Source organism: Miniopterus schreibersii (genome assembly GCF_964146895.1).
Source record: "Miniopterus schreibersii genome assembly, chromosome: 2".
Taxonomy (NCBI): domain Eukaryota; kingdom Metazoa; phylum Chordata; class Mammalia; order Chiroptera; family Miniopteridae; genus Miniopterus; species Miniopterus schreibersii.
Window position 1 is genome coordinate 187,529,296 of NC_138102.1, and position 14,186 is coordinate 187,543,481.

The 14,186-nt window shown below is 48.8% G+C and overlaps 1 protein-coding gene across 3 annotated transcripts in view; it reads left to right on the forward strand.

Moving 5' to 3' along the window:
* The window catches only part of PPP6R2 (protein phosphatase 6 regulatory subunit 2), a 59,964-nt gene that overhangs the window by 20,619 nt on the left and 25,159 nt on the right, over positions 1–14,186 (forward strand). For all 3 annotated transcript variants that reach the window (XM_081128199.1, XM_081128200.1, XM_081128201.1), the window contains exon 3: positions 11,451–11,693. In XM_081128199.1, coding sequence (XP_080984325.1) covers positions 11,467–11,693 — 227 coding nt within the window. In that variant the 5' untranslated portion in view covers positions 11,451–11,466. The remainder of the gene's footprint in view (positions 1–11,450; positions 11,694–14,186) is intronic.

Here is a 14,186-nt window from a genome sequence, read left to right on the forward strand (position 1 = left end):
AATAAAAATTAGTAATCAAAGCAAAGTACCAAAATGATCCAGGTAGGACTTTCAGAAATGAAAAAAGAGGTTGAAATTAAAAACTCAATATATGTGGATTAGACAGATTAAATGGCTGAAGGCAGAACTGTGAACTGGAATATATATCTGAAGAAGTCACACAGGGTGCGGCCCTGAGAGGTGGGAGATGGAAAGTGCGATTAAGAACATGGAGGACAGAATAAAAATGCGCAGAAAATGTACGGTTGGAGCCCTGGAGTAGCAGCGCACTGTCCCAAGCAGCATAAATGAAAGAAACATGTACCGTACGTTGGAACCATGTTAGCACGAAAGACGAAAGGATCTCTGCTAGCAGTGAGAGGTAACTGCCTACAGCCTACGGTCGTTAGGTTGTCAGCACATCTCATGAGCATGCGTAGCAGCCAACTGAAAGTGGAATAATTCTCCAAAGTGACGAGAGTATAAATTTCAGTATATAGAATTGTGTATCAGGTACATTTTGCAAGAAAAATAGCAACGTCTTATGTTTTTGATAAATGTTAGGCTGGGTTATTTGGACTGCCCTCTATCCTTCAGCCCTACCCTAGAAAAGCAGCTGAAATTGTTGGATTCCCAAAAGAAAAAGAAATCAAAGAACTAACAATATAGGAAGGAAGTTCTAGACCTAAGTATAATGAAAGAATCCAGAAATGTAATTTAAGCACAATGGGATGGAATCTGCCTTTGCTCTGAGGGCATTTGACCATCTGAACAAAGTGGTACTGTCTTTAGTGTTTTTGTAAGGGATGGACAGTAGTTAAGATCTACAGTCCTCTCAAGGTGAGAGCCTGAAGGAAACTATTCCCATACTGAACAGTATACAACTTCCAGAGTAGTGAGAAAAGCAGTGGAACTTTCTTTATTCGGATGGACAAAAGAAACATTTAGCAACCCTTCTGCTTGGTGATATATTGAAAGCTTTCCCTGTGAGAGTGCGAGGAAGACAGGGCTGTTTGCTCCGACTGCTCCTGCTGAGGACCACCATGGGGGTTTAGCCAGACCAGTAAATCAGAAAAATAGGGAAAAAGATGAAACAATTTGAATGGAAGAAACAAAATTGTTGTTCTTCATGGATAATTTGATTGTATATGTAAAAAGCCCCAAATAATCTACAGATAACTTATTCAAATCAATCACTTAGGAAGTTGCTGGATACAAAATCAGCTTATAAAAATAGTCATCTGTACCATCAGTGAACACATTGCAGTTAAAAAGTCATGTATATCGTAGCAGTGCAAATAAAATACCTAAGAATAAACCTAATGAAAGATGTGGACTTCTGTGGAAAACACTGTAAGTTTTTAGAGAAATTAAAGAAGACGTGAGTAAATGGACAGATATGCCCTGGTTTTGGATTGGAAAACTCAACATTGTAAATGTGCCAGTTCTCCCAAAACTGGTCTAGAAGTTCATAATAATTTCAGTCAAAAAACCCCAGAGGTGTGTGTGGGGCGGGGGTTGGGAGAGTGGACTTTACAAACTGACTTTAAAATATGTGAAAATGAAGGGGCCATAAAAGCTCAAGACATTTTTTAAAAAAATAAAAAGTTTTTTATTGATTTCAGAGAGAGGAAGGGAGAGGGGGAGAGAGCGAGAGACAGAGAGAAGCATCGATGATGAGAGAGAATCATTGATTGGCTGCCTCCTGCCCACCCCCTACTGGGGATTGGGCCCACAACCTGGGCATGTGCTCCAACCATGACCTCCAGGTTCATGGGTGAACACTCAGCCACTGAGCCATACTGGCTGGGCTCAAGACATTTTTGAAAAATTCTAATTCATTCTGTGGGTAAAAGATCTTGTTGAGACACTGTGGGAAAGCCTGGAATGCTGGTGGTCTTGGTTTTGGTGAGGTGCCCATCAGTCCTGGTTTGCCCAGGTCAGTCCTGGGTTTTGTCTGTGGTCCTGGTCTCATTATGAACAGCATTCTCTTTTGTCAAGAGTTCCTTTGGAAGTCTCATTCTGCTGTTTCTGGGAAGGATTGACTACTCTTGTTCAGCTTTTGTTTTGTTTGAGTTGCTCATGTTTTCCCAAATATGTGGCTCCAAACCAAAGAATAGCATTTACTGATGGTAGGTACATGGTGGTCAGAGGAAGTGCAGGGCAGCACCAAGCTCAGGCCTGCCTGGGGTGGGGGCTCCTCATGCAGGGGAGTCACAGCATGCAGCCGCCTTAGCCTCCTCGCCTCTCGCTGTGCTTAAGATGAGCAGCAACACCTATTAAAACTCATGTTAAAAGGGGAGGGCGAGCCCTGGCCCGTGTGGCTTAGTGGTTAGAGCACTGGCCCACACACCGCAGGGTTGCGGGTTCGATCCCCGGCCCCTGTCAGGGCACATACAGGAGGCAACCAATCGATGTGTCTCTCTCACATCAATGTTTCTCTCTCTCTCCCTCTTCCTCCCCCTCCCTCCTTCCCTCTCTTCCACTCTTTCTAAAAATCAATGGAGAAAGTGTCCTCTGGTGAGGCTTAACAAAAATAATAACAATAAGGGGGAGGGAATTAGCCCTGGCCAGTGTGGCTCGGTTGGTTGGAACATCATTCTGTGCACCGTGCACTGAAAGGTTGCTGGTTCGATTCCCAGTCAGGAGACATACCTAGGTTGCGGGTTCAGGGAGCGTACAGGAGGTAGCCAATCAATGTTTCTTTCATACATCGATGTTTCTCTCCCTCCCACCCCCATTCCCCTCTCTCTAAAATCATCAAAAAACATAAAAAAAGGGGGAGGGAATGAATACTCATTGAACCTATAGTACGTGCCAGTGACATCTCGTCCCTTCCTTCCTTCAGTAATGTCAGGTATTGGCTCAGCACTTACCACATGCCAGGTGTTCACTTCGCTCCTCTGCAACCTTTTGAAGAAAATGTGAGCATTTTACAGATGAAAAAGCTAAAGCTCAGGGAGGTTAAGAAACTTGCTCAGGTTATATAAAGGTACAGACTGAGCTGTGCAACAAAGAGGTCACCCCAAAGAGCAGTGTGTAGTGAGGGGCTGCGTTTCTCTCCGCAGCCTGACCTGGCAGCACCTGCCTCACTGCTTCACTGTGGACTCAGAAGAGCTGCTCTGCTTCTCGCCATCTCCCAGGAGGCAGAAGGGCCAGAAGGACCCAGGAGCTCACACCCAGGAATGCCCTGAGGTTCCAAGGCCACTTTACGCCCAGCCCTGTGCCCAGAGCTTAATCATCTGACTAGCTGGCTGCAAGGGGAGGCTGGAAAAGTTAGGTTTAAGATGTGGCTCAGTACCCTCCTAGCCTCTGCCACTGTGGAAGGAGACAAGGAAAACGGGCCACAGCCAGAGTCTCCCTCACCTGCTGAGTCACACAGTAGAAGCTGTGGATCCTGGCTCTGGGCTCCCACCTGCTCGGCCCCTTGTCTGGCTTGCCCACTGCACCCGCTTCTGCCTCAGAAGAGTCAGCCTTGAAGAACTTGGATCAAGTTTGTTTACTGGTGAAGTTTGTTGATTGGCGAACCCACAGAGGAGGCTGCTGCATGTCCAGCCTTAAGCTGTGACCCAGGGATGTGAGGGGCTGTGAGAAACAGCTCTGTTAGGCGCTTACATCTGTGCTGGGACACCAGGTGGGGCCCTCAGCGTGGCTGCCTGTGGAGCCAGGCCTGTTCCGGAGGCTGCTTCTGCCTCTGCCCAGGGCTTGGACGGTGTTCCCAGTAGTCTAGATGGTTTAGACTTGCTTCAAGTATGTGAACGTAGACTTGTGTAGATTATTGTTTCATGATCCTTTTAATTTACCTCCGCGTTTGTGGTTATTACTTCTTTTCACTTCCATTTTTTTGCCCCCCCCCCCCCCCATTTAGACATGGTCTCGTTTGTTAATCATGTGTGTTGGTAAAAGTTTGACCACTGGCTCTTTGGGAGAGTAAGAAAGCCTCCTGTTTATATCATTTGTTAATTTCCAGTGCAGACACTTCCTTCTTGTTCTATTTAAGCTACCAGTGTGATGCCACTGAAGGTGGGCTTAGGAGAGGCACACACTCGAGCCCTTGTGAGCAGTGCCTGCTGGGCCCCCCTCATCCACAGAGCTGTTCTTCGCAGCAAGGTGACCTTGCCCCTCTCCTCTCTGTTGCAGCCCGGATCTTTGAGGACAACACACAGGGGCCACTGTTCTAGGCTCTTTTTTTTTTTTTAAAATATAGGAGAGAGGAAAGGAGAGGGAGAGAGAGAGATAGAAACATCAATGATGAGAGCGTCGTTGATCGGCTGCAGCCCACAACCCGGGCACGTGCCCTCACCGGGAATCGAACCCTGACCGCCTGGATCTTAGGTTGATGCTTAACCCCTGAGCCATGCCCAGCTGGGCTGTTCTAGGCTCTTTAAGTGCGTACTAGTCCTCACAGCAGATACGAGATAGGGATGCTGACTGTTCGAGGTTACAGGGGGGAAAACAAAGTACAAGGGGTCATGGAACTAGCCTCAGGCCACACAGCAGATCCAGGACTTTGTAAATCTTTTAGATTCTAATTTCTCTTAGCAACAGTCTGAACCTCAGTGTTCTTTTGTGAAGGGCTCCGTTTGGAACTAAATGATCATATGGGAGCATTTCTCTTTGGAACTCACCTTGATGGTCGTGCTAACCGGAAAAAGTAAATAGACAACGTGGAACTTCAAGTTCCTTTCCATGGTTGTTGAATAAGCATCTGGAAGATGTTGGTGATACTTTGCTTGGCATTCCAAAGAGCCTGGAGGGTGGAGGGCTTGTCAGGGTGTGGCAGGAGTCCCGACATCTCAAGTGTCAGTTCTGGGCCTGCAGTCTCATGACAGGACTTGAATGTGTCACCTAGGGAAGGAGAGCAACAGCCCTTCTGTAGGTGAGGCCAGCTAAGGAGATGCTGGCACTTCTGTGGGCAGCATGTGGTTGCTGGGATATGAGGAGCGGTTGGAAAAGGAGTATGCAGTAACTTCTGAGAGCAGTTCCTTTGAATTGAAATTAACTACAGCTAAAGCAGTGCCACTGATGAACTTTTAAAGGGTGCCACAGATGCCATCAGTGTTTCTTAAAATGCAGAGAGAGCCGATGGAAACAGGAGCGTCGTTATCTAGAGATTGTGACTTAGCGGCAGAGCAGAATGTGCTGATGTGAGCGCGTGAGCTAGTGGGCTCAGTGGTTTAAGAGTAACCTCGTTTTATTTCCTGTGTTGGTGGTGGTGAAATAAATAGTTTCTCAAATGCGGGTCAGTAATTGGCGATGTGAACAAAATAAGTGCAATAAGGTGAGTTTTTCTTAAAACTGTTTTTTCAAAGTGAGGCATTATCCTTGGTCCTGAAGTTACGGCTTTCCTTTTTTTTTTTTTGATATTTAAAGTCTTAGTTTTCTGAAATTAAGATAATTGTAGAGGACAGTTTATTCTTTCCCTTCTTTTCCTTTTCTCTCGTTTCTCTTTTTCTCTCTCTCTTCCCTTGCAGCCAGTCCTCAGGCCCTGCCCCTGCTCTGCCAGCCAAGTTTGTGACACTCTAAGTCCTTTGTTGTCGCTTCTTCACAGCATCCTCACCAGAGTGAGTCCATCCCTACAAACCCCCACCCTTCTCTGCCCATCCACAAGCACCTCCCCTCCACAAATCCGGTCAGGAGTTGGCAGCAGTTCAGTCCCATCCTCAGGCCCCGCCACCAACTCCAGTTCTCTCGCTGTCTCCACCACATGCAGTCACTTCCTCACTGACGTCGTGAGCCCTCCAAGGCAGCCGTGAGGGCTGGAACTCTCGTATTCCAGACTCCTGTGAATGTTGCTCTGTCGACCTCTTCCCAGGAATCACTAATGTTCTTAGTGGTGTCTGGAATGGTGAAGTCCTTTCAATTTATTTTATTTTTTATTTTTTAATCCTCACCCAAGGATACTTTTTCTATTGCTTTTCGGGGGGGGGGAGTAGAATTATCGATTGGTTGCCTCCTGCACATACGCCAACCAGGGCTGGGGATCAAGCCTGCAACTGAGGTATGTGCCCTTGACTGGAATCAAAACTGAGACCCTCCAGTCTGAGGGCCGATGCTCTAACCACTGAGCAGAATGGGTCAGGGCCTTTTCAATTTACTTTGCCCCGATCCGTTGGAGGAATCACCACGGCAGCTCTAGCTTCCAAAATGTAGTATTTCTTTAGTAATAAGACTCGAATGTCTAAATTAGTGTTTGACCCAAGACCTACAGAAAGGCATGAAAACAACATTCATCTCATCATCCATCTCCATCTGTGCTCTTGGGTGACCAGATGCATTGTCAGTGAGCAGTAAAATTTGGAAAGAATCCCTTTTTCTGAGGGGTAGGTCTCAATAGTCGGCTTAAATTACTCAGCGAGCTGTGTTGCACACAGGTGTGCTGTCACCAGGCTTTGTTGTCCATTCACAGATCCAGGCAGAGCAGATTCAGCATCATTCTTAAGGGCCCAGGATTTTCTAAGTGGTCGGTGAGCACTGGCTTCAACTTAGAGTCACAGCTGCATGAGCCCCTAGCAAGAGCCTGCCTGTCCTGTGGGGCCAGGCCCTGACTTCTCCTCTCAGCTGTGGAAGTCCTGGATGGCGTCTTCTCCCAGCAGGAGGCTGGTTCGTCTCTACTGAGGCTCTTGAAGAGCCTGCTGTCGAGTGTAGCCTCCTTCAGGAACCATCTTAGTGGATCTTCTGGGTAACCTGCTGCAGCTTCTGGCTCAGCACTTGCTGCCTCACCTGCCCTTCTCTGTCATGGAGATGGCGTCTCTCCTTCAGCTTCATGAACCGAGCTCCACCAGCTTCAGGCTTTTCTTCTGCAGCCTCCTCACCTCTCAGCTTTCACAGAGCTGAAGAGTGAGGGCCTTGCTCTGGATGAGGCTTTGGCTTCAGGGAGTGTTGTGGCTGGTGTGATCTTCCATCCAGACCAATAAAACTCTCCACATCAGCAAGAAGGCCGTTTCTCTTTCTCATCACTTGTGTGCTCACTGGAGCAGCACTTTCAATTTCCTTCAGGAACGTTTCCTTGGCATCACAGTTGGGCTGTTTGGTGCAAGAGGCCTGGCTTTCAGCTTATCTTGGCTTTGGACATGCCTTCCTCACCACGCTAATCATGTGTAGCTTTTGATTGAAAGTGAGGGACGAGCAACCCTTCCTTTCCCTTCAACACTTGGAGGCCATTATAGGATATTAGTTGTTCTAATTTCAGCCTTGTTGTGTCTCAGGGAGTAGGGAGGCCCAAGGAGAGGGAGAGAGACGGGGGACGGTTGGTGGAGCAGTGAGAACACGCAGCATTTGTTAGTTAAGTTCGCCGTCTTATATGAGTGCAGTTTATGGGGCCCCAGATAATTACAGTAGTGACTTTAAAAGTCACTGATCACAGATCACCATGACGACGTGATGACAGTGATGAGCACAGGCTGGTGGGAAATGGTGCTGATAGGCTTGCTGGATGCTGGTTTGCACGGACCTGCAGTTTGTGGGGAGATGCATTATCTGCAAAGCGCAGGGAAGTGAGGCTGCCTATGTCACCAGAGACAATACGGGGCATTTCAAAATGACCAGTGAGGCAGCTCATCAAGAAGACATAACAGTCCTAAGTATATACCCACACAATAAAATAAATTCAAAATACTTGAAGCAAAAACTGATAAAATCCAAAGGAGACGTAAGTAAATCCACAGTTATAGTTGAAGATTGCCATCCTCCTCTCATTATTTGATATAAGTAGTCACAAAATCAGTTGTCAGCTGATTTTATCAGTTATCATTATATTATTATCCACTAACTTGACAGACTGACTCACTCACAGCGGCAGCAGGACCCTGTTTTCCCATGCACATGCCACATTCACCAGGCTGGGCCATGTCCCATGTCGTAGGCAAGGCTATTGGGGAGCACACTGCAGCCTGCACGCATGTCCAGCCCACTGCTTGGCTCTACAGCTCACAGACTGAGTAGTTCTTTTTCTTTTTTTAAGATTTTTAATTGATTTTTAGAGAGAGGAAGGAAGAGGGGAGGGAGAGAGTGACTTTTAACGTCACTACTGTAATTATCGATCATTGCCTCCTATACATGCCCCAAGTGAGGATCCAACCCACAACCCAGGCATGTGCCCTGACAGGGAATCGAACCAGCCACTTTTTAGTGCACAGACGGCGCCCAACCCACTGTGCCACACCGGCCGGGGCTGAGAGCGGTTTTTATGTTTTTAAAGGATTGTTGAGAAGAAGGAAAGGAACATGCAACAGAGACCCTGTGCGACCTACAAAGAGAATCATTGCTGTTCAGCTCTTTACAGGAGTTTGCTGACCCCTCGGCTAGGCCATAAACCAAATACCAGTACAGTTAGAGCAATGAAGTCACGTAACCCTGCTCTCTGAGAACAAGGAAAATAGTATCAGTAACAAGGAGCTGTTTGGGGGGTCCCTGAATCACTAGGACTTTAGGGTTTATCCACCAAGTCACCTGTGAACCGGGAAATCACAAGGAGAATGAATGTCAGAGCCTGTGGGTGCAGCCGGAGTCATGCTTGAGGGGCCTATGGCGCAGTGGGAGTTGTGCTTGAGGGGCCTGTGGGTGCAGCGGGAGTCAGGCTCGAGGGCCCTGTGGGTGCAGCAGGAGTTGTGCTTGAGGGGCCTGTGGCGCTTAACAGTTATGATAGTTAAAGATCAGCGGTCTGAGCCCCTACCTTAAGAAGCTGGAAAGGTGCCCTGGCTGGCTGGCCCGGTTGGTTGGATCGTTGTCCTGGGCACCGAAAGGTGGTGGATTTGGTTCCTGGTCAGGGCACGTGCAGAAGGCAGCAATTGCTATTTGTCTCTCACATCAGCATCTCTATCTCTCTCTGTCTCCCTCCTTCTCTCCCTCTCAAATCAATTAAAAATAAAGTGAGCTGTCTGTACTCAGCACACACAGGGCGTCAGCAAACATGCACACATTAACAGCAGATAGCTCCCTTAATGCTCACTCCTTTTCAGGGTTAACGGATTTGAAATCATGGGGGAAGCCGGACTAAGCTTTGAACAAAGAAAACTTATCCACTAGACTTTATTTTGGGATACATAAAAGATAAAGTTTAGGGTACAAAACCAGCAATGGATGCATTGAGAGTGCAAAATACTGAAGGAAATGATTCTCGATGTTAGCGATTCCATTGCTTCCCATTATCAGTGACGCCTGGACCAGAATGGTCATCTGATTGAAAACAGGCGTTGACAAAAAAATTATTCATTTCTGTAGGTTCTTTTAAATGTTGAAAATAAACTGTATGTTAATAAATACTGAGTTTATAATTTGAAGTGTTCGTACAATTTTGGGGGACACTCTGTTCTTGCTTTTTTAAGTCTAGTCTGACCGTTTCTGTCTTTAATTGAAACTATTCATCCATTAATTCACTTTCTGATATGGTTGAGCTTATGTCTATTATTTTGCTGTTTTTTTCCAAAACCACTTGTCCCCTCTGTTTTTGTTGCTTATTTCTTCTTTTTTCATTTTATTTTATTTTATTTTTGGTCTTCTTTTGGTTGATGGGATGTTGTGGTCCGCTTTGGCTGAAAGCAGGACACACAGAAGCCAGCTTGGGAAGAAGCTTTGGCAGGGTGGGGGTCTCCCTGTGCTGCCCTCTTTCCCTGGGTTGTATGTTATCCGAGAGCTTGAGTTGCTCAGTAGAGAGGGCCACCTGAAGGTGGAGGTGCCATCTCTTTCTGAAGGTGCTTTGAGGAATCGTGATCTCTGGTCCTGCAGTCTGTTGCTGCCACCCAGTGTCCACCCCCACTCCTCACAGGAGAAATCAGGAGGACTGTGGGCCCAGAGGACCCCGAGTGCAGGGCAAGTCCAAGCGCCCAACCTCTGAGTGCGGATGCACTGTCTCAGTCTACCTGGGCAAGTGGGATTTTGTCAGAGGAGGGGCTGTCTGAGCACAGGAGTAGGGGCAGAACGATACAGGTGGGAGAGGGCAGCTGGTGCTGGAGAAAAAACAGTGTCCTTGTGGCCAAGGTGAGCATGGGGTGTCTGGGGCCCTGGGGGTTTGAAGCGAGATGAGAGGAATGTGAAGATGTCTGTGGTTTGGAAAAGGGAATCTGCAACAGGGATAAGAGGCTGCTAGGGGGACGGCTGGACAGCGAGAAGCCTGTCAGACGGACACACAGGGTTCACATCATGTGGGCAGCCTTTACTCTTTTAAATTAACTGTAGAGAAGTCCATCTATCCATCTACTATTACTGTAATTTTGCAAATAACGATTCTTATAACATTGCAAAGATTTATAATCTCAAAATACAGGTTTACTTTGTTAAAGATCCAAGCTTTATGTTTTTCATTTTGTGTCAAACAGATACCTAGGCCCACAGACTGACATGTGAGGCTCACTCAGTGGGACAAACCTCATATTGTCTAGGCAAAGACAGCCAGACCTGGAGAGGACTGTGGGATGCAGAGGACAGGCTGGGGCAGGAGCAGTGTCTCAGGGCCAGCGGTGTGAAGGATATGGGGACTTTAAGGGTAACTCTATTCAGCAAGATGGGGACTGTGAAAAGAGGGGTGGGGGTCGGGGTGGGGGTGGCAGAGGAGCAGAGGGTCCAACAGAACAAGCTGTCTTGCTGAGGTTGCGTCCATGAGATGTTTTGTATTCTTTTATGAGATGGTCAGTTAAGCATGGCCATGAGAGGAGACGCAAGAGAGACTCAGGAAAACAAAGTTGTTATACTCATGGGTCCTGGAGACAGGAGGCCCAATCCTCATGCAGGGCCACGTGGGGAAGCCCCAGGGGTGTTCCAGGGGCAGAAGACAGGTGTTGGAGTTCTTAGGCACAGCCCTTATGGGGGTCTCCACAGGAAAGGAGAGGCAGGGCCCATGAACAGGGTAGGGTGGGCTAGTTTGAATAATTTCACCGGGCCCTAAGCCACAGGGGTGGTTCCTAGTTGCCTGGGCCTTGGCCCGGGAGGGGTTGGGGGGGCCTGGGATAGCAGAGGAGCCACTCCGGATGGAAGTGTGCAGAGAGATCATAGGCCTGCTCCTGCTGCGCCCTTTCCTGTCTCTGAGAATTGACCAGCCCCTAGAGGGGCTATCTCTTCCCAGCCAGGAAGGTGTTCTAAGATATGAAAACATCATATACAGAAAATTTTAAGTATATACGATACAGAGACATCTGGGGAGAGATGTCCAGTGTTCACTTGGAGGAGCCAGATACTGGGGCAGGGCTTGAGTCATGAACTTTCTTGGGGTGGAGGGGCATCCCCGTCTGACACAGGAGACACACCTAAAGGAGCCAGGGAGTGAGTGAGAGCGAAAGGAGAGTAAGGAAGGCGGGTCAGCCAGCAGGGAACCAAGTGCTGGGATGTCCCTGCTGACCTGGGAGCCTGACCCAGAGAGAGGTGGTCAGAGTGGGCATTGGGAAGAGGGCCCTCTTCAGCGCAGGCCGTGTGGGGTGGACTTCTTGGACTCTGGTGTCGAGTGGCTGGGAGAAGTGACCCTCTTATTTTGGCTGCAGGTCTGTGGCCGTCACCATGTTCTGGAAGTTTGACTTGAACACCACGTCCCATGTCGACAAGCTGCTGGATAAGGAGGGTGTGACACTGCGGGAGTTAATGGACGAAGATGACATCCTGCAGGAGTGCAGGGCTCAGAACCGGAAGCTGCTGGACTTCCTGTGTCGGCCACAGTGCATGGAGGAGCTGGTGAGCCTCATCACGCAGGACCCGCCCCTGGACATGGAAGAGAAGGTCCGCTTCAAGTATGTACCGGGCAGGGCTGCAGGGAGGCAGCGGGCAGGGCTTTCTGACGGATAAGTGACAAGGCCTCTCCTGTGGGTGCCCTTTCATGCTGAGTGTAGTAAGTTATACGGTGTGCTGGAGTCTTCTGAGGGAAGATGTGCTGAAGGACAGACCCCACGGCTGAGGTGCAGGTGGGGTGCAGCGTGAGGCCTGACTGACAGGGCTGCACCTCCAGTAGGAGGCGGGTCCCCGCCTGGTAAAATGGCCGCTCAGGAGACCGTGGAAACTGCTTCACTCTGGGGTCCCGGGCTCAGCAGAAATATGTCATTAGTGACCATTCTCAGTGTTTCCTAAAATGTCCTGTTCAACAGTTGACCAGGATGTCAGGAGATGACAGAAGGGGAGGGGTGGTGTGGCAGGGGCTTGCGGTGAGGACACAGAAATTTGAGGACAGGGGACCTTAGGTGACAGGAAGGACAGCGGATGCAGCCTCCAGCTTTGAAGGTGCCCAGTGGGGCCTGAGCAGCTTGTCAGGACAAATGGGCAGCTGGACAGTGAGTGGTGGGAGGTCTTAGAACAGGGTCAGCAAACCATGGCCGGCAGGTCACGTCCTGTTTCCGTATGACTCGTAAGCTAAGAGTGGTCTATGTTTTTAAATGGCTGTTGCACATGAAAATGATTCCAAATTGGCATTTCACTGCACACAAATAAAGCCTTGAACAAGCACACGCACACGGAACCCGTGTGTGATTACGCTGGCAGACGGGCTAGCTGCACCAGAGACCATCTAGTCGTCCCTCTGCCTGGACTGGAGCTGTGCTGGGGAAGCCTCTGGGTGGCAGGAAGTGCCTGAGGCGGAAATGTCAATACTTCGAGAGGCAGGGGCTGGTTCGTGAAGGAGCCAGGGGCTTAGGCCATGGTGACCCTCTGTGGAAGGTCGGATAGAGACCGTTGTGCGTGGGATGCTTCTGGTCAACACATGTGGTCTCGGCATCACCATTCACAGCCCCATCCCTTTTACCCTTTCACTCCCAATGTGTCCTGTGTGGTGACAGGTTCTGGGGCCTCCCTGTGTAGAGGGCATCGGTGACAGGTCTGATGGGAGGAGAGCAGGGTCTGGCAGAGGGATCCCGGAGCGACATTGGTGAGCCAGGGGGTTTTCTCTCTGAGAGTCTGGGAGAGATTAGTAATAGATAGGTGCGAAGCTAAGCAGGTAGAACAAGGAGGGACTGTTAGCTCCAGGGGAAGGAAACAGTAGGTAAGCAGGCAGACAGAGTGACAGGTGAGCCCAGCTGTAGACACTCCATGTTCATATCCAGGCAAACTCTGGGCCTGGGTTTTCTTACCCATTGTGCTGGGTACCCCAGGGGCCTTTCAGTCTGCAAATTCATGGCCTTCAGCACAGGGAACTTCTTGTATTTTTTCTTTGATAATTTTCTCCCCTCCAGTTTTTCCTCTGTTCTCGCTCGGACACCTAATTGGTGTAAGATCACCCCAATTAATACTTTCTTCTTATTTTTTCTCATAATGTCTCATCTTTGCCTCTTTGTTCTACATGTGAGAAGTTTCTTCAAAGTTTATCTTTCTGTCTTTTTGTTGATTGTTAAGTTTTCTACTGTCATTTTAAATTTCTAAGTACAAGCGTCCAGTTCTTGTCTATCTTAATGCATAGTTTCCTGGGCAGTTTCCTCCTCTTCTCCGGTTGTTGTTTGCTTGATCAGCACTGTGTTTCTTCCGAGAGAGGCACTAAAGCTGCACAGAGTTTGGCGTCTTACTGGGGCTTGCTCACCGTGCTTTCCTGTGGGCGGCGGGTGCGCACCACTTGGTGAGATGACAGGTTGTTGACTTTTCTCTCTGTTCCATCAGTTTCTCCAGGAAAGAATCCTTCCAGCTCCTACCTGTGGGTTGTCAACTTGTCAGTACCCTGAGTCAGGAAGAGGGCTGGGGCACCCCAGTGTTGTTTGTACCAGGCCGTTTGTGGACAGTGTCCCATCCCTCCCCCAGCTGTGCCTGACGGTCCTGCATCGGGAGCTGCTCGGGTCCACTTTTTCCAGGGAATAAATCTCCAAGGAGTCCTCTGTGAGGACAGCAAGGGAGGGGCTGAGAGTTTCCCTGCTCTTGAAAGTTTCCAGGCAGCCACTCTACCCTGCCCACAGCCTGGTTGTCACTCCTTCTGTGAGCAGCTGAGGCTCCAGATTCCTTGGGCGTCAGGCTGTCTTCACTGGGCCACCACTTCCTGTCCTCCAGGCATCACTCAGCGTCATGTCCACTTCTTGTTCTTTTTTTCTTTTGCATCGTGTGAGTTGACAGAATGGTTACAGACCTGTGTGTGTGATCTGCTGTGCTTAACTGGAATTCCTCTTCCTTGTGTACATTTTATAAACAACTGAAGCTGTTCTTTTTTTGAATACTGTTAAAATCGCAGTCCCTCCACCTAGCTCTAACCTGGGCGGGTCAGGGCACTGTAGTTCAGCTTGCCCCCTGTGTGCACACGGTGGCCTGTGCATGCAGAC